This window comes from Nomascus leucogenys, chromosome 2, assembly GCF_006542625.1.
Source record: "Nomascus leucogenys isolate Asia chromosome 2, Asia_NLE_v1, whole genome shotgun sequence".
Taxonomy (NCBI): domain Eukaryota; kingdom Metazoa; phylum Chordata; class Mammalia; order Primates; family Hylobatidae; genus Nomascus; species Nomascus leucogenys.
This window is the reverse complement of record NC_044382.1, coordinates 141724614-141742938: the sequence shown is the minus strand read 5'-3', so window position 1 is coordinate 141742938 and position 18325 is coordinate 141724614. Positions and strand designations below refer to the sequence as shown.

The window sequence follows — 18325 nt, the reverse complement described above, 5'->3', positions numbered from 1 at the left end:
GTGTATTTTTATAAGGCACTACTTTAGGCTTTCAAAAAATAGTAAATAAGATAGACTAAAAGCCATGGTCTCTGGGGCTTCCAATCTAGTGTGTTTATAGAGAAGTAAAGGGAAGACAGACGGTGTCATCCACACGTGAATTATTTGGTAATTTTGAGTCACAATAGAGTTACAGAGAAAGGAACTAAAAACAGAGTAGGATAAGAGAAATTGAGAATTCTGATCTGGAAAGTTATTTCAGTTTTTTTTTTCTTTCTTTCTTTTTTTGGAGACAGAGTCTTACTCTATCATCCAGGCTGGAGTAGAGTGTAGCGATCTCTCCTCACTGCAGCCTCTGCCTTCCCCGGGCTCAAGCGATGCTCCCACCTCAGCCTCCCAAATAGCTGGGATTATAGGTGCACACCACCACGCCTGGCTAATTTTTGTTTCACGTTGGCCAGGCTATCCTCGAACTCCTGACCTCAAGTTATCTGCTGGCTTCGGCCTTCCAGAGTGCTGGGATTATAGGCATGAGCCAGCACACACAGCCGGTTTTTCCATTTTTAATAGAGTGATTAGGGTAGGACTCCTTGGGGAAGTGAGTTTTGAACAAAGGCGTGGAGGGAGGTGAGGGAGTGAATCATGGGGATCAGAAGAGGAAGAAGTGGAGACCTTCCCAGGAAGAGAGAATAGCCCGAGTGGAGATTCCTCCAGGTGTTCAAAGGACAAGCAAAGAGGCTGACATAGCTGTGGGGCACTGAGTGAGGGGGAAAAGAAGAAGCGATGTCAGGAATAAATTTACGGAAGGGTACAGATTGAGTAGGCTTGAAGGCTATTAAAAAATAAAATTTTAGGCCTGGCATGGTGGCTCATGCCTGTAATCCTAGCACTTTGGGAGGCTGAGGAAGGTGGATCACTTGAGCTCAAGAGTTGGAGACCAGCCTTGGCCAACATGGGGAAACCTCATTTCTGCTAAAAATACAAAAATTAGCTGAGGGTGGTAGTCCCAGCTACTCAGGAGTCCCAGCTACTCAGGAGACTCGCTTGAACCCAGGAGGTGGAGGTTGCAGTAAATAGAGATAGCACCACTGGTCTCCAGCCTTGGCGACCGTGAGACTCCATCTCAAAAATAAACAAATCAATAAACTTTTAACTGAAATATCCTGTGCATGCCAAAAATAGCAAATATTTATACATGTTTAATTTAACAAATGTTCACAAACCAACTACACTCATAGAACTCAGAGAGCACTCAGATAAACAGAACTTAGTGGCACCCAGAGGCCTCTGTTTGCTCCCTTTCAGCCTCTGATTCCGTTCCCTCAGTAGCCCATATCCTGCCTTCCAATCAATGTAGATCAGTTTTTCCTGTTATATATTACAGTGATGAAATAATAAAATATTCTTCTGCAATTAGTTCTAATTTTAAAGATAAATTCTCAGCCGGCGCGGTGGCTCACGCCTGTAATCCCAGCACTTTGGGAAGCCGACGTAGGCAAATCACAAGGTCAGGAGTTCAAGACCAGCCTGGCCAACATGGTGAAATCCCATCTCTACTAAAAATACAAATAATTAGCTGGGCGTAGAGGCGGGTGCCTGTAATCCCAGCTACTTGGGAGGCTGAGGCAGGAGAATTGCTTGAACCTAGGAGGCAGAGGTTGCAGTGAGCCGAGATCACGCCACTGCACTCCAGCCGGGGTGACAGAAAATAAATAAATAAATAAATAAATAAATAAATAAATAAATAAATAAATAAAAGATAAATTCTCAAATCCAGATAGTAAATATGTTAGGCTGTGTGGACCCTAGACACATCTGAGCCTCAACTACTAATTCTGCTATTGTGGCTTGAAAACAGCCATAGACAAGACATAAGTAAATGAATGTGACTGGTGACTGGTGTTTCAAAAAAACTCTATTTACAAAAACGCAACTGGCTGGATCTGGCCCATAGGCCTAGAGTTAGCCAATTCCTGCTTTCATTTGTAATTTTATTATCGTGAGTAGCTGTGAGGTCACGTCTGGATTTCATCTTGGGAAGGGGAGGGAATCAATGGTGCTAACACTCTTTTTTGGTCTCGTAATTACCAATATTCTCCAATGCTCTTCTCACTACTTATACTTTTGTCAGGTTTCCCAGCTGAACAGGATCATCACAATGAAGAAAGACAAAGAAAGAAAGAAAGAAAAACAAAACACCGACATAAATTTTCTGAAGACTTATTGCAGGAACTTAAGGAAATATTTGGAGAGAGCGGTTATCCCGATTTCAACACTAGGAAAACACTGGCCAAAAAATTTGATTGTCCAGTTAATGTAATAAACGTAAGTTCAACCTCATATGCATGTTTCTTAGATTTTTTTTTTTAGGAAAGGTCTCACTCCAGTCGCCCAGTCTGGAGTGCAATGGAGTGATCACGGCTCACTGCAGCCTCAACTTCCTGGGCTCAGGTGACTCCCCAACCTCAGCGCTCCCCACTTAGTAGCAGGGACTACAAGCTCCCACCACCACACGGCTTTGTATTTTTTGTAAAGATGGGAGTCTCACCATGTTGCCCAGGCTGGTGTCGAACTCCTGGAGTCAAGCAATGCACCCGTCTAGGCCTCCCAAAGTGCTGGGATTATAGGCGTTAGCCACCATCTCCAGCCATTTCCTAGAAAATTAAAGGGCAGTAAGTATAGATGGAGGTAGAAACCAGAAGATTAGACAAAAAGGTACAGAATTCAAAGAAATGGGAGAGAGTAATCAAAATATATACATCTATACAATTAATCCTCCATATCTACTGGTTCCACATGCACGGATTTAACTAACCACAATGGAAAATATTTGGAAAATTTAAAAAAAGAAAATAGGCTGGGCCCAGTGGCTCACACCCGTAATCCCAGCTTTGATCCCACCACCGCACAATTAAAAAAAAATACAAATTTTAAAACAATACAGAATAAGAACTACTTATGTAGCATTTGTGTTATATTAGATATTAGGTCTTGTAAGTAATCTAGAGGTGGTTTTAAGGACATGAGAGGACATGCCCAGCATATATGCAAATACTACAGTTTTATGTAAGGGACAGAAACATCCTCAGGTCTTGGTATCCAGAACCAATTTGAGAGAAAATTGTACACACACACACAATATGAAAAATATAGGCCTGTTGCGGTGGCTCATGCCTGTAGTCCTAGCACTTTGGGAGGCCAAGGTGGGTGAATCACGAGGTCAGGAGTTTGAGACCAGCCTGACCAACACAGTGAAACCCCATCTCTACTAAAAATACAAAAATTAGCCAGGAGTGGTAGTGAGTGCCTGTAATCTCAGCTACCTGGGAGGCTGAGGCAGGAGAATCGCTGGAACCCAGGAGGCAGAGGCTGCAGTGAGCAGAGATCCCGCCACTGCACTCCAGCCTGGGTGACAGAGTGAGACTCTGTCTCAAAAAAAAAAAAAGAAAAATATAAAGAATTAAGCAGTATATAGCATTTCATCACATAGGAAAATAGTATTATTATGTATGTATGTTTGTGAAAATACAGTAGGTATGTATTGTGAAAACTAGACTGCAGTGAGGCAAATTTGGAAGGAGTGGATGAGTTGATGCTGCTGTAGTTAGTGGTGGTGGCGGTGGTTTGGGCCAGCTTGCTAGCTGTGCAGGTGGATGGGACTAATGAGACTGTAGATGTTTGAGATGGAGCTGACAAAGCTTACTATGTGTGAGTTATGCTGTGAAAGGTAAGGTGGACCCAAAGGTTACTTGGATGTTTGACTTAAGTCTGTGGAAGATGAGAGTTGCCTTTTACTAAGGAGGGGACCTAGGGAGGGGCAGGTGTGTCAGAGAAATCAAAGTTTACATTTTGGACACATGTTTCACATGTCAGATAAACATACAAGTGGAAATACTAAGAGAACATTTGAATATGCAAGTCTGAAATTCAGGGGAGGGCACTTAGTAGGAGATACAAATTTGAAAATTGCCTGTTTATGAATAATGCCCTGGAATCTGGCACAAGCCCTAGCAGAGTGGTAAGGGCTTTACAATTACCTGCTGCATGAACCAATGTTTATGGACATTTTTCGGATATCATAGAATCAGTTGAGAAAATGCCTGTTAATTACTGTAAAAATTGATTGAACTAGAGCTATGTTTTACAAACAGAATGGCAAAGATTTCCCTTGCTCTCTGTGTTCTGTAACAGTGCACAGACAGATTTATTGGTTGCTTGAAACTTGGAAGAAACTGCCCATTAATATAAACTAGAATAAGAATACAGATCAGGTTTTATATGAAAAAAAAATACAAAAATATTGTGTAAGTAATTTCGTTACTAATTTTTTTCTTTTTTCTTTTTTTTTTTTTTTTTTTTGGAGATGGAGTCTCCCTTTGTCACCCAGGCTGGAGCACAGTGGCACGACCTCGGCTCACTGCAACCTCTGCCTCCCAGGTTCAAACAATTCTTCTGCCTCAATCTCCTGACTAGCTGTGACTACAGGTACACGCCACCACACCTGGCTAATTTTTGTATTATTAGTAGAGGCAGGGTTTCACCACATTGGCCAGGCTGGTCTCGAACTCCTGACCTCAGGTGATCCTCTTGCCTGGCCTCCCAAAGTGACGGGATTACATGCTTGAGCCACCGCGCCTGGCCAGTTTGAAGAATTTTTTAACTTCCATCTTGATTTCATTGTTGACCCAATGATCATTCAGGAACAGGTTATTTAATTTCCATATATTTGCATGGTTTTGAAGGTTCCTTTTGGAGTTGATTCCCAGTTTTATTCCACTGTGTTCTGAGAGAGTACTTGATATAATTTCAATTTTGTTAAATTTATTGAGACTTGTTTCGTGACCTAGCGTATGGTCTATCTTGGAGAAAATTCCTTGTGCTGATTAATAGAATGTACATTCTTCAATTGTTGGGTAGAATGTTCTGTAAATATCTGTGAAGTCCATTTATTCCAGAGTATAGATTAAATCCATTGTTTTTTTGTCGACTTTGTCTTGATGACCTGTCTAGTGCTGTCAGTGCAGTATTGATGTCCTCCACTTTTTTTTTTTTTTTTTTTTTTTGAGATGGAGTTTCACTCTTGTTGCCCAGGCTGGAGTGCAATGCTGTGATCTTAGCTCATTGCAACCTCCATCTCCCAGGTTAAAGCGATTCTCCTGCCTCAGCCTCCCAAGTAGCTGGAATTATAGGCATGCACCACCACACCAGGCTAATTTTGTGTTTTCAGTAGAGATTTGTTGGCCAGGCTGGTCTTGAATTCCTGACCTCAGGTGATCTTCCTGCCTCAGCCTCTCAAAGTGCTGCGATTACAGGTGTGAGCCACCATGCCCGGCCGTCCTCCACTATTATTGTATTGCTGCCTATCCTGTTTCTTAAGTCTGGTAGTAACTGTTTTATAAATTTGGGAACTCCAGTTTTAGGTGCATATATATTTAGGATTGTGATATTTTCCTGTTGTACAAGGCCTTTTACCATTATATAATGTCCCTCTTTGTCTTTTCTAACTGCTGTTGCTTTAAAGTTTGTGTTGTGTGATAAAAAAATAGCTACTCATGCTCACTTTTGGTGTCCATTGCCATGGTTGTCCTTTTCCACTCCTTTACCTTAAGTTGATGTGAGTTCCTATGTATTAGGTGAGTCTCTTGAAGGCAGCAGATACATGATTGGTGAATTCTTATCCATTCTGCAATTCTGTATGTTTTAAGTGGAGCATTTAGGCCATTTACATTCAACGTTAGTATTGAGATGTGAGGTACTATTCCATTCACTGTGCTATTTGTTGCCTATATACCTTGGTTGGTTGGTTGGTTGGTTGGTTGGTTGGTTGGTTGGTTGGTTGGTTTGTTGGGACAGAGTCTTGCTCTGTTGCCCAGGCTGGAGTGCAATGATGCAGTCTTGGCTCACTGCAACTTCTGCCTCCCCAGTTCAAGTGATTCTCCTGTCTCATCCTCCCAAGTAGCTGGGATTACAGATGCCTGCCATCATGCCCAGCTAATTTTTGTATTTTTAGTAGAACTGGGGTTTCGCCATGTTGGCCAGGCTAGTCTCAAACTCCTGACCTCAAGTGATCTGCCCGCCTCAGCCTCCCAAAGTGCTGGGATTACAAGCATGAGCCACCACACTCGGCTATACTTTGGTGTTTTTTTATTGTTTTTTGTTGTTGCTGCATAGATCCTGTGAGATTTATGCTTTAAAAGGCTCTGTTTTGATGCATTTCCAGGATTTATTTCAAGATTTTAGAGCTCCTTTTAGCAGTTCTTGTAGTGTGGCTTGGTAGTGGCAGATTATCTCACCATTTGTTTGTCTGAAAAAGACTATATCTTTTCTTCGTTTATGATGCTTACTTTCACTGGATACAAAATTCTTGGCTGATAATTGTTTTGTTTAAGGAGGCTGAAGATAGGGCCCCAATCCCTTCTAGCTTGTAGAGTTTCTGGTTAGAAATCTGCTGTTAATCTGACAGGTTATCCTTTATAGGTTTCTTGGCTTTTGTCTCATGGCTCTTAAGATTCTTTCCTTCATCTTAACTTTAGACGAACTTGACAACAAGTGCCTAGGCGATTTTTTTTTTTGGAATGGATTTCCCAGATGTTCTTTGAGCTTCTTGTATATGGATGTCTAGGTCTCTAACAAGTCCAGGGAAGTTTTCCTTGATTATTCTCCCAAATATGTCTTTCAAACTTTTAGATTTCTCTTCTTCCTCAGGAATGCCAATTATTCTTAGGCTTGGTCATTTAACATAATCCCAAACTTCTTGGAGGCTTTGTTCATTTTTTCTTATTCTTTTTTCTTTGTCTTTGTTGGATGAGATTAATTCAAAAATCTTGTCTTCAAGCACTGAAGTTCTTTCTTCTGCTTGTTTGATTCTATTGCTGAGGCTTTCCAGAGAATTTTGCATTTCTCTAAGTGCATCTATTATTTCCTGAAGTTTTTATTGTTTTTTATTTATGCTATATATTTCACTGAAGATTTCTCCCCTTATTCCTTTTATTAGTTTTTTCATCTCCTTAAATTGTACTTCACCTTTCTCTGGTGCATCCTTGACTAGCTGAATAACTGACTTTCTGAATTCTTTTTCGGGTAAGTCATGGATTTCTTTTTGGTTTGGCTCCATTGCTGGTGAGATAGTGTGATTTTTTTGGGGGGTGTTAAAGAACCTTGCTTTGTCATATTACCAGAATTATTTTTCTGGTTCCTTCTCACTTGGGTAGGCCATGTCAGAGGGAAGTGCTAGGGCTCAAGGCTGCTGTTCAGATTCTTTTGTCCCACATGGTGTTCCCTTGATGTAGTACTCTTTCTCTTTTCCCAGGGATATGGCTTCCTGAGAGCTGAGCTATAGTGGTTATCTCTCTTCTGGATCCAGCCACCCAGCAGGTCTACCAGGCTCCGGGCTGGTACTGGGGGTTGTCGAGTCCTGTGATTTGAACCATCTGCAGGTCTCTCAGCTGTGGATACCAGCACCTGCTCTGGTGGAGGTGGCAGGGGGTGTGAAATGGACCCTGTGAGGGACCTTAGTTTTGGTTGTTTCATGCACTATTTTTCTGCTTGTTGGCTTCCTGTCAGGAGGTCCCATTTTGAAGAGAGCATCAGAGTATTTGGGGCATCTCCTGGGCCCTTCAGGAGCAATCTACTTCCTTCAGAAGGTCTGTGGGTTCTCTCAGCTTTCCTGCTTTATTCCTGCAGTAGTTCTGGAGCAAAATTTCACCATGCGAGTCTCCACACACTGCTCTGTCCGTCTGTGTGGGAACCACAATCTAGTCCTGCCTCTTGTCTGTCATGATCTCTCAATTCTTCAATCGAGTTAAAACTTTAAATGCCAGGCAGCTGAAGCTCTGGCAGTGGCACAGTCCTTTCTGTAAGTACATATTCTTATAGTATTACCACTTTTTTTTTACATTTCTGAATTTCCGACTATTAAGTTTCTCAATTTTGGTATTGCTTATTAATCATTTTCCACGCCCATCAAAGGACAGGCTTATGAAAGGGAGTTCATGGAAACTGGCAATTTAAATTGCATTGCATTGCATTGCACTGAGCTGACTGTTTTTACAGAAAGTGCCCCTATTGTAATCAGGAGGTAATCATGACTAGGGCAGGAGCATAGGAGGCCCTGTGATACATGAAAGCAGACACTTGCTTTTTTTGGTTAGGCTCTCATGAGCACTGCCTCCCACTGGCTCTATAATCTCTGACAAATTCGTGACTCTCCTAGTCCCTTTTCTGTTGCTTAGACCAGAATAACTGAAATTGAGTGATTTATAAAGAAAACATTTATTTCTTATAGTTATGGAGGCTGAGAAGTCCAAGGTCAAGGGGCTGCATTTGGTGAGAGCTTTCTTGCTGTTGCAGAATAAGGTGGTACAGGGTATCACATGGCAAGGTGGCTGAGGGTACTAGCTCAGGGGTCTCTTACTCTTGTAAAGCCACCAGTACCGCTCCCATCATAACCCATTAATCTATTAATCCATGAATGTGTTAATCCATTCATGAGGGCAAAGTCCTCATGATCCAATCACCTTTCAAGGCCTCACCTCTCAGTGCTGCCATGTTGAAGATTAAGATTTTGGGGTTTTTTTGCTTGTTTGTTTTTCTTTTTTTCTTTTTTTTTTTTTTTTTTTGAGATGGAGTTTTGCTCTTGTTGCCCAGGCTGGAGTGCAATGGCACGATGTTAGCTCACTTCAACCTCTGCCTCCCCGGTTCAAGCAATTCTCCTGCCTTAGCCTCCCGAGTAGCTGGGATTACAGGCACGTGCCACCATGCCTAGCTAAGTTTGTACTTTTAGTAAATATGGGGTTTCTCCATGTTGGTCAGGCTGGTCTCGAACTCCCGACCTCAGGTGATCTGCCCACCTCGGCCTCCAAAAGTGCTGGGATTACAGGCGTGAGTCCCTGCACCCAGCCGAAGATACGGTTTTATAAAACAAAAGTATCTGAGACAGATCTTAATCAATTTAGGAAGTTCTGTCAAGGTTAAGAACGTGCCTGTGACACAGCTTCAGGAGGTCCTGATGATATGTGCCCAAGGTGGTCAGGCCACAACTTGGTTTTAAATATTTTAGGGAGACATAAGGCATCAGTCGATACATGTAAGATGTACATTGGTTGGGTCTGGAAAGGCAGGACAACTGGAAGCAGGGGCTTCCAAGTCACAGGCAGATTCAAAGATTTTCTGATTGGTAGTTAGTTGAAAGAGTTATCACTAGAAAGGAATGTCTGGGTTACCATAAGGAATTGTGGAGACCAAAGTGTTGTCATGCTGATGAAGCCACCAGGTACCAGACTTCAGAGAGAATAGACTGTAAATGTTTCTTATCGGACTTGAAGAGTATGTTCTATGTTTCTTATCATACTTGAGGAGTCTGTTTTATCAGCAATCCCAAAAGAAAGGAGGGTATAATGAGGCATGTCTGGCTCCCCTTTGCCATCATGGTCTGAACTAATTTTTCAGTTAACTTTGGAAAGCCCTTGGCTGAGAGGAGGGGTCCATTCAGATGGTTGGGGGGCCTTAGAATTGTATTTTTGGTTTACAGTTTCAAGATGAGTTTTGGTGGGGATATTTAAACCACAGCACTCCTGCACCTCAGCTTTCTCTAAAATATGTGTAATTTTCTGTGTCGTAGGTGCCTGGTTCATTGTGCCTAGTCATAGTTTTGTTTTACACAATTATCCTGCATGTGGATCAAAGATCCTTGTAGCTTCAGTGCTCCTAATAGCCTAAAGCAATTCTGAACTGGGTAGCACAGGACATGGAAATATAAAAACAAGATGTTCCTGTTAGATTATGCAAGTAACTTACCCTGTAGCCTGAACTATAAGAATTACCTCCCGCCGGGTGCAGTGGCTCACGCCTATAATCCCAGCACTTTGGGAGGCCGAGGCAGGCAGATCACGAGGTCAGGAGATCGAGACCATCCTAGGTGACACGGCAAAACCCTGTCTCTACTAAAAATACAAAAAAAATTAGCCGGGCATGGTGGCGGGCGGCTGTAGTCCCAGCTACTCAGGAGGCAGAGGCAGGAGAAGAGCGTGAACCTGGGAGGCAGAGCTTGCAGTAAGCCGACATTGCGCCACTGCACTCCAGCCTGGGCGACAGAGCAAGACTCCGTCTCAAAAAAAAAAAAAAAAAAAAAAGAATTATCTCCCTTATTCAAACCATAGCTTCTTAGGATACAAAAAGCATTTTCTCATCTCTGCCTCCCTCAAAGCCTGAATAATTTGGGTATTTGAATATTATCCTCTTTCTACGGGAGAGAAAAATAAAGATTAGACAAATTGAATGAAATAACTAGGGTTATTCTAAATATATATTTGGTCTTCTGCTGTTTCCTGGCATGCAATTCTCAAAATACTTAGAATCTCCAAAGTGATGTCTTTTTCTACACTAATGAGTTGACTGATGGGTAGTAGACCCTAGTAGCTTCAGGATGAGAGCTGTAAAGATCCAAGCAGGATTAGAGGGTTGGGACTTTCAGCCCCACCCTCCAACTTCTGGGGAGGGGAAAGCGCTGATGGTTAAGTTGATCACCAGCAGTTGATGCTTTAATCAATCATGCCTGTGCAATGAAGCCTCTGTTAAAAAAAAAAAAGAAAGTAAAAAGAAAAAGGGAAAAAAAAGTGGGTTTGGGGAGCTTCCAGATAGCTGAACATGTGGAAGTTCCTGGAGGGTGGCTTGTCCAGGGAGGGCATGAAAGCTCTGCACCCCTTCCCCCATCTCACCCTATGAATCTATATCCTTTGTAACAAACTGGTAAACATGTGTAATTCCCTGAGTTCTGTGAGCTGCTCTGGCAAGTTAATCAAACCCAAAAAGGAGGTCACAGGAGCCCCAACCCGAAGCCAGTCAGTCAAAAGTTGTAAAAGCCCAGACTTGCAACTGGCATCTGAAGGAGGGGCAGTCTTGCAGGACTGAGCCCTCGACCTGTGGGATCTGACAGTGTTTCCAGGTAGGCAGTGCTGGAAATGAATTGGAGGACACCCAGCTGGTGTGCACTGCAGAACTGATTGCTTGCCTTGTGTGCGGGGAAACACATTTGCTCACAGTAGTCTTTCTGTGACTGTTGTGGTATGAGAGCAGAGGAAAAATGGTTTGTTTCTTCTCCTCAGATAGTCATACAACAAATATATGGTCAATAAATAATTGAAACCATTGCACTCTTTACTTGTGACCCTTGAACCCAATGTATGTAAGAATTACATGCATATATGCAACAGAAATGGTATCAGAAAATACATTATTAATTCTTCCTGGTGGAAGAGCATGAGTAAATAGCACGGTTGTAGGAACAATCCACATCTAGGTGGAACAGCTGGGAGCTTCTTCTGTAGCACAGAGTGGGTCTCAGTGAGCAAGCAAGAGAAGATTGCATACAGGTCACAAGTAGGTTGGAGATAGATTCTGGACAGCCTAAGTTTACATGTAAACCATGGTGTCATTGTCTCCAGTGAAGGAGGTTATGGTTCTAGAAATGCATGATGCATGACATCTGGTATCATATGTGCAGTTCTAGGAGAGATTGTCTTATTTTTTATAAGCTTTAATGTCCGAAGGCAAGTCAGGGACTCTGCTTTTTAAGAGGCTTAAAAAGAAAAAGCCTCCTACATTAAGGAATGCATAGAGGAATATAATCAGATAAGTAGATTTGATAATACAATATTATCTTTTCCCTTTAGAACTGGTTCCAGAATAATACAGCCAGACTACCACCTGAAGAAAGACACAGAATATTTCTTATTTGGAAAAAACACGATTTCCCAGTCCAAGCCCGTCCATCTTTAAGCCTCCAGGAAACCCAGGCTGCAGCTTCCAACTATGCCACAGAGCAGAGTTTTTCCTGTGCCAAGAGGGCTCTGATGAGAAGAGCTGGTTGCTCCCCTCTGGAGAAACAGAGGATTCCCAGTCAACAGATGGGCTACAATTCCTTCTCTTTGGAGAACCAAGAGACTCCCAGTCAACAGGTGGGCTCCATGTGCTCTTCTCTGGAGAAACCAGGGATTCCCAGTCAACAGGTGGGCTCCATGTGCTCTTCTCTGGAGAAACCAGGGATTCCCAGTCAACAGGTGGCCTCCCAGAGCTCGTATCTGGTCACAGGTACTGAAAAGCATCCAGGCTGTGCTAGGAGTATGGAGGTGACACAGGAAGTGAACATTCTACTGCCTATCGTTTTCTCAGCTACAGCTGTGCAGAATGCCTTCATCCTCCCCCATCTTCTGTGCCATAGTTTCATGCAGAAAGGACTGAAACCAGGGAAAGCCAGCATGCAAGTCCCTTCCTTTTGGATTACGCTCAAGATGCATATGGGGTGAAGAAAGACCATTGTCGTTGCTCATTCTGTCTCTCACTACTGCAAGAACAGCAGCAGAATGATTGGCAGTATCACCCGCAGCAGCACCAACAGCCTCAAAATTACTCAGAGGGGATGATGTTCCAGGAACAGCTGCCGATGGACTCGGGTCCTTGGGATCTAGGGAAGCAGTGGCCCTCAGTTCAGTCACAGCTGCAGAGTCAACTGCCTCAGAATAATGGAAAGCCGTTGTGCTCTCAACTGCAGCATGTGCCTACCCAACTAGCTGCCGACTCACCCTTGCTGACTCTGGGGCAAGATATGCAGGAAGGGGCTTCAAGCAGCTCACGACTCAAATGCAGCAGTTTTAGGTTGAGGGGTCTACACGGGCCTGCCACAGAGACCCAAGGATGCAGCTTTGCAAAGTATTGCGAAGTGTCAGAGAACCATAGCCACAGGTCAAGCCCAGAGTCACCCACACAGCAGGCCAAAGCAAAGCCATCTCCAGAAGCCTCCACATAAAAAGTAAAAATAAAAATAAGTAAATAAATAAATAGTTCATGACCAGAGCCTGGGCAACGTGGTGAGACCCCATCTCTAAAAAAAAACTTTTTAAAAAAATTATTTGTGTGTGATAGTGAGCTCCTGTGGTACCAGCTACTCAGGAAGCTGGTTCAGGAGGATCACTTGAGCCCAAGAGTTCAAGACCAGCCTGGGAAACATTTCTCCAAAAAAAAAAAATTTAAGCCAGGCACAATGGCATGTGCCTGTAGTCCCATTTAACTGGGAGGCTGAGATGGAAGTATCACTTGAGCCTGGGAGCTGGAGGCTACAGTGAGCTGTGATGGTTCCACCATACTCCGGCCTGAGTGACTGAGTGAGATCCTGTCTCAAAAAAAAAAAAGTCTTCAGGAAGGCTCCATGAGCTGCTGGTTCCTTCTCGTAGAGAAGCAGTGTCCGTATGTGTTATAGCTCCTGAGCTCCTGACCATATACTTTATGGTGGCCTGGAGAAGCTTGACTCCACAGAGTATGGATTGAAAAACCAACAACTGCTGGGCGGGATGGCTTAGCTGGGTATGGTGGCACATACCTGTAATCCTAGCACTTTGGGAGGCCAAGGCAAGTGGATCACATGAGATCAGCAGTTCGAGACTAGCCTGATCAACATGTCAAAACCCGGTCTCTACAAAAAATTCAAAAAATTAGCCGAGCATGGTGGCATGCGTCTGTGGTCCCAGCTACTCGGAGGCTGAGGCACACGAATGGCTGAACCCAGGAGGAAGAGGTTGCAGTGAGCTGAGATCCCACCACTGCCCTCCACCCTAGGCAAGAGAGTGAGACTCTGTCTTAAAAAAAAAGAAAAAAAATATATATATATATACATAACAAAATAATCATATATATGGAAAGAAAGAGCATGTAAAGGTAATTATGTCATTATAAAAAACACTATAAATGCATTTTTTTCTCAACTGATTTTTTGAAAACTGCATAAAAGTATATGTATATAATGTATAAGTTGGTCCTGTAACACAGAAGTTTAATATATGTATTTTGACAATAACAGGAGGTACTGATCACAGATGCTAATAAAAATGATCATACCTGCTGAAGTAATCCTTATAATAATGTATTGTTGGATTTTAATATAATAGACGTAATATATATACCCCAAAAACAGGGGAAAGAGAAATAGTCATACAGGAGTAACACCTATGTATATTTCACTGGACTTAAGCTAATATAAATCTGAAACTAATTCCGATCAGATATGTATGGCAAACCCTAGAGAAACCACTTCTAAACACTCAAAATATACAGCAAAAATTAATGAAAACGTTGGCCAGGCATAGTGGCTTATGCCTGTAATCCCAGCACTTTGAGAGGCCAAGGCAGAGACAACACTTGAGCCCAGGAGTTTGAGGCTGCAATGAGCTATGATAGTGCCACTGCATTCCAGCCTGGGTGACAGAGAGATACCCTGTCTCTAAAAAAGAAAAATAAAATGCTATTTAATATATTAGAAACTACTCATTAAATGCAAAAGAAATCAGTAAATATCATGCCGGCCATCTTTTCAAATACCCCACTTACAATGGTCCCAGCATAATTGGGGTGGCCCCCAAAGCTGAGGACTGGATCTTCCCGCAGCTCTGCAGGACCAGATGACGCGACAGTGAACAACCGCACCATCAAGACTGTCTCAGCCTTCTGCACCAATCCCGAACCCTATTCCTGCAGACTCTGGGCCAGGACCTAAACCAAAGCTGCAGCTCGCTGGGGCAACATTGATTGCCCAAGGTGAGGACTGAGCACAGATAGCCCTGGGGACTCTCTAGAGCAGACTCCTGATAGTGCAACCAATGGCAAGTGTGAACCGCTAGACAGAATCCTGTCTCCAGGTAACGGAGGCCGAGAATTGACAAACCCAGGATGTGGGCGCCTAGGCCAATAGGAAACACAGACAGCCTGTTACTAAGCAGAAACTGGACTCTAAGCCCTTAAAAAGTGACAAAAATATTTTCTACTAGCCAAATTTAAATTTTGTTTGTCTTCCACAGCAATGAGGCATCCTCACATGTGACCTGGATGGGCACTTTAATTTTTAAAACCAGATCCCAATCCCCACCAGGCTTTCAGTGTTCTTTACCCTCACTCACACATTTTTTATTTTGTTTCTTTTTTTTTTTCCACACTCTTGATTTTGATTGTACCTCTGCCTCAGCCTACTACCATTCATAGTGTTTAAACTTTAAGAACCGTGACAAGGAGAATCAAGGATCTCACCAGAATACCCATGTATCAAAACCAGTTCACAGACTGGTACAGATGGATGTCGGTGGTCTATGGGGTTGGCACCTGGACTCTGGTGGGCTCAATGTTTTACTTCAGCCGGAAAATGACGAAGCCATCAGGTGATGACGTAGAGCAAAAGGATGTGTCAAAAAGTGAAGGACCCAGTGAACTATCTGAACTCCCAAAAGGGTTTTATGTGGAAATGCTTGTCACACATGAAGATTTTGTTCCAGTGATTGACAAGATCCTCAACTACTGGAAATCATGGACTAGTGGCCCTGGTGCAGAACCAGGATTGGCTGCTGAATTCTGAAAACCAGGACTTGGTTCAACATTTACATTTGATAGATGCCTTGATTCCCATTTTGTGTTTGTGAAAAGTGTATGTGTTTACTTTCGCTGTAAAACATAATCACTAATAATATGCGATAAATAATTTCTTGAAGGAAAAAAAAAATGAGGACAGCAAGCATTTGAGTACAAATGATGATTCCAGGATGCACTGTAGGGAAGTGGGGAATGAGACAAGAGAAGGAAGCCTATGCAGGATGCATTCATAAGTAGATTCCCACTGTGGGCAACTATGTTTAATACTACTGGGGACCTCTAAAAGATGGCATGGAAACCATTATCCCACTCGAAGGATAACTTTCAAATATCCAGTTGTATAATTTCTCTGGTCCGCAGGGAAGCTGGGTAGGCACCCTCAAATTCCCACACAGGGGCATTAACTCCATAGCACTTCAAGCAGAGAGAAAGCCTCAAGCAGGTGCTTATTGCAGGATTCCTGTTAGTGGCACATGCTAGAGAATGATGTGTGCCCAGGGAATATGGATGAGGTCCTGACACCTTCTGCTACCCACCTGCTGGTCCCTGATTGGTTTCTCTCCCCTTTGGCTTTCAGCAGTTCAGCTTATTTTGCCACTTCTCAGCGTCCTTGATGCAGTTCTTCTCTTTGCTCCATCCAGAAGAACTGGTATCTTTCCAATGGCCTATTCATTCTAAAATGGAACCACTTTATTGGTTGTCATTAACAACAACTGTTAGTTCCTTTGCAGTTTTTAGACCTAAAAACTTTTGTGTATGCAATCAAAACACTTATTGACGAGACTCGAATACAAAGTTATATTTATTTTCAACAATGAAAACAACACAACAAAGTGGAGTCAATCCACTAATTTTTTTAAATCGAACACAATGCTTAGCACAAACTATACTCAATAAATAACACATTAACCAAGTAACATTATTCTTAACACTCTCTAGAGTTGTGTGCGCATTTTAAGGAAAACTGAGGGGTAGGTAAAGAAAGACATCCAGCAGACTTGACTGAGAAGGGCTCCAAAAAAAGAACAGCCGAAGAGCAGGGTACCCAAATACTAAGTTAGCAAAACGAATACAGCATTTTCAAAGCAGTCTAGAAATCAGAGCTCACTGGGGGAAATGACAAGGGTTTGGGGATAATCCGTGTTCAAGGCCTCATAATTAAATCTTCCCCTATTTTTAGATTCTTTATTTGGAATCTATCCCAATCTAAAGGAGCTTCTGCCAAAGGACAGGAGATTACTTATGCTGCCTGAAATGGCCTATGCCTCCTAAATTTCCTTTCACTTTGTCACTAATATAGCAAGGGTTCCATTCCAAGAAAGGATTACTACTATGTAGACCAACTCCTGTCTGATTTAGATCTTCCTTTCATAAACACATTGATACTTGTTCAAGAACAGCTGTAAATACATCCAATTTCTTTTCTTTTTATCCCCGTCTACAACTCTGCTTGGCTACAAAATCTAGGACTCACAGAGCAACAGCAGCAATGGTCAGAAAATAAGTGCCAGTTCCAATGCAAGAACTCTCTAAAGTTCATTGGTCACAATTTTTTTTAACCATCTCATTTACCATGACTTTTTTCTCTTCTCATTATCTTGCCAATTATTTCTTTCGAAATTCAATCCTCCGAGCTACATTCTGAGCACCAAATTTTTTGACCAATGCCTCTCTGGTATCCTCATCATCTTTTTGCAAATCTATGTCATCTTGTCGGGACCAAATGGGGTATCCATCAGCTCTCTGACCAGACGCTAAGAAGGCGGAAGTGGCCTCCAGCTCACCACTATTTTTTAGGAAGGCCTGTGTAACTGTTGATAGATCCAAGTTAAACTTCTCCATTAACTGCCGAATGATCTTAATGGCAGCTCCCACCTCTGGTTGAGAAACTTTTTCTTCTTCTTCTTCTTCCTCCTCATCAGGCTGTGTTTCTGAGTCTTCCTCAGGCGTGGGTGGATCATCATCACACATAGTTATATGTATTTCAAAATCAGGAGGGCTCTCATCCACCTAGACAGAATGATGAGTAAAACCAGCTCCTAATCACCAAGTCTTGAATTCTTATAATATCTGGTGTCTTCCAACTAACACCCCCTTGCGCTCTATTCCAATCACACTGGACTTCCTTCAGTTCCTCTTAATTGCTGTGTTCCTTCTTACACTTATTCATGTCAGATGTGTATGTATATGTACACGCGTGTGTATGTGCACGTGTGTGTGAGGGGTAGGGGGAGTATATGTGTATATGTATGTATAATTGACTACAGTATTCCAATAGAATATTAGAAGCTACATTGAACATGAAAAATAAATGTATATATAAATAGAGAGACACATATACGTGCACACGTGTTCATTAGATTTGTTAAATGTTTGACTTCATTCTCAAGACTGTAAGCTCCTAAGGGCAGGAATTGTACGTTTTGTTCATCAACACATCTCCAATACCTACCAATGCCTATACATAATAAGTACTCAAAAAGCACTGCTGTATGAATATATTAGGGCTTCCAAGCTATACTGGTTAGACAGATTACAAAGCATGCTATATGAGAAGAGGCCTAGGTAGATCATGTTTGAGAGCTGAGTGTTTGAAGTTTATGAAAAATGAAGCAAATATCAAATAATAAAACAGACTACAAAAGGCAACAATCCATAAATCCTGCCAATTCCTGTGCACTCCTTCACTCACCAATTACAGAAGCTTTAAATTATTTCCCTTGTTTGGACTGAAGCCTAACCATTTTTCTTTGTTAATATGAATTTTCTTTGTTAATTCACAAGACCCTTTATCCTGGAAAAATATATGCATATAATTTGGACCTTTAAAAAACTTACCATTATTGTATGGCTCCTGTCTTTCTCTATAGCTGTTATTAAATATTGGATTCTAACAGAGTAATAGAAGCTAGACTGAATATGAAGAGCTAAAACAATTCAA

At 42.2% G+C, this 18325-nt stretch overlaps 2 protein-coding genes and 1 pseudogene across 2 annotated transcripts in view; 2 read left to right on the top strand and 1 right to left on the bottom strand.

Moving 5' to 3' along the window:
- Window positions 1–1790: 1790 nt before the first annotated feature.
- On the top strand, window positions 1791–12814 carry LOC115836708 (annotated as a pseudogene).
- Window positions 12815–14271: 1457 nt separating this feature from the next.
- On the top strand, window positions 14272–16434 carry LOC115836706 (small integral membrane protein 26-like). The gene has a single exon (XM_030819074.1). The coding sequence runs from the start codon at window positions 15059–15061 to the stop codon at window positions 15368–15370; it is 312 nt and encodes a 103-aa protein (XP_030674934.1). The 5' UTR covers window positions 14272–15058; the 3' UTR covers window positions 15371–16434.
- The window catches only part of TERF2IP (TERF2 interacting protein), a 9587-nt gene continuing 7430 nt past the window's right edge, over window positions 16169–18325 (bottom strand). Inside the window, exon 3 of the mRNA XM_030819067.1 lies at window positions 16169–17394. Coding sequence (XP_030674927.1) covers window positions 16990–17394 — 405 coding nt within the window. The 3' untranslated portion in view covers window positions 16169–16989. The remainder of the gene's footprint in view (window positions 17395–18325) is intronic.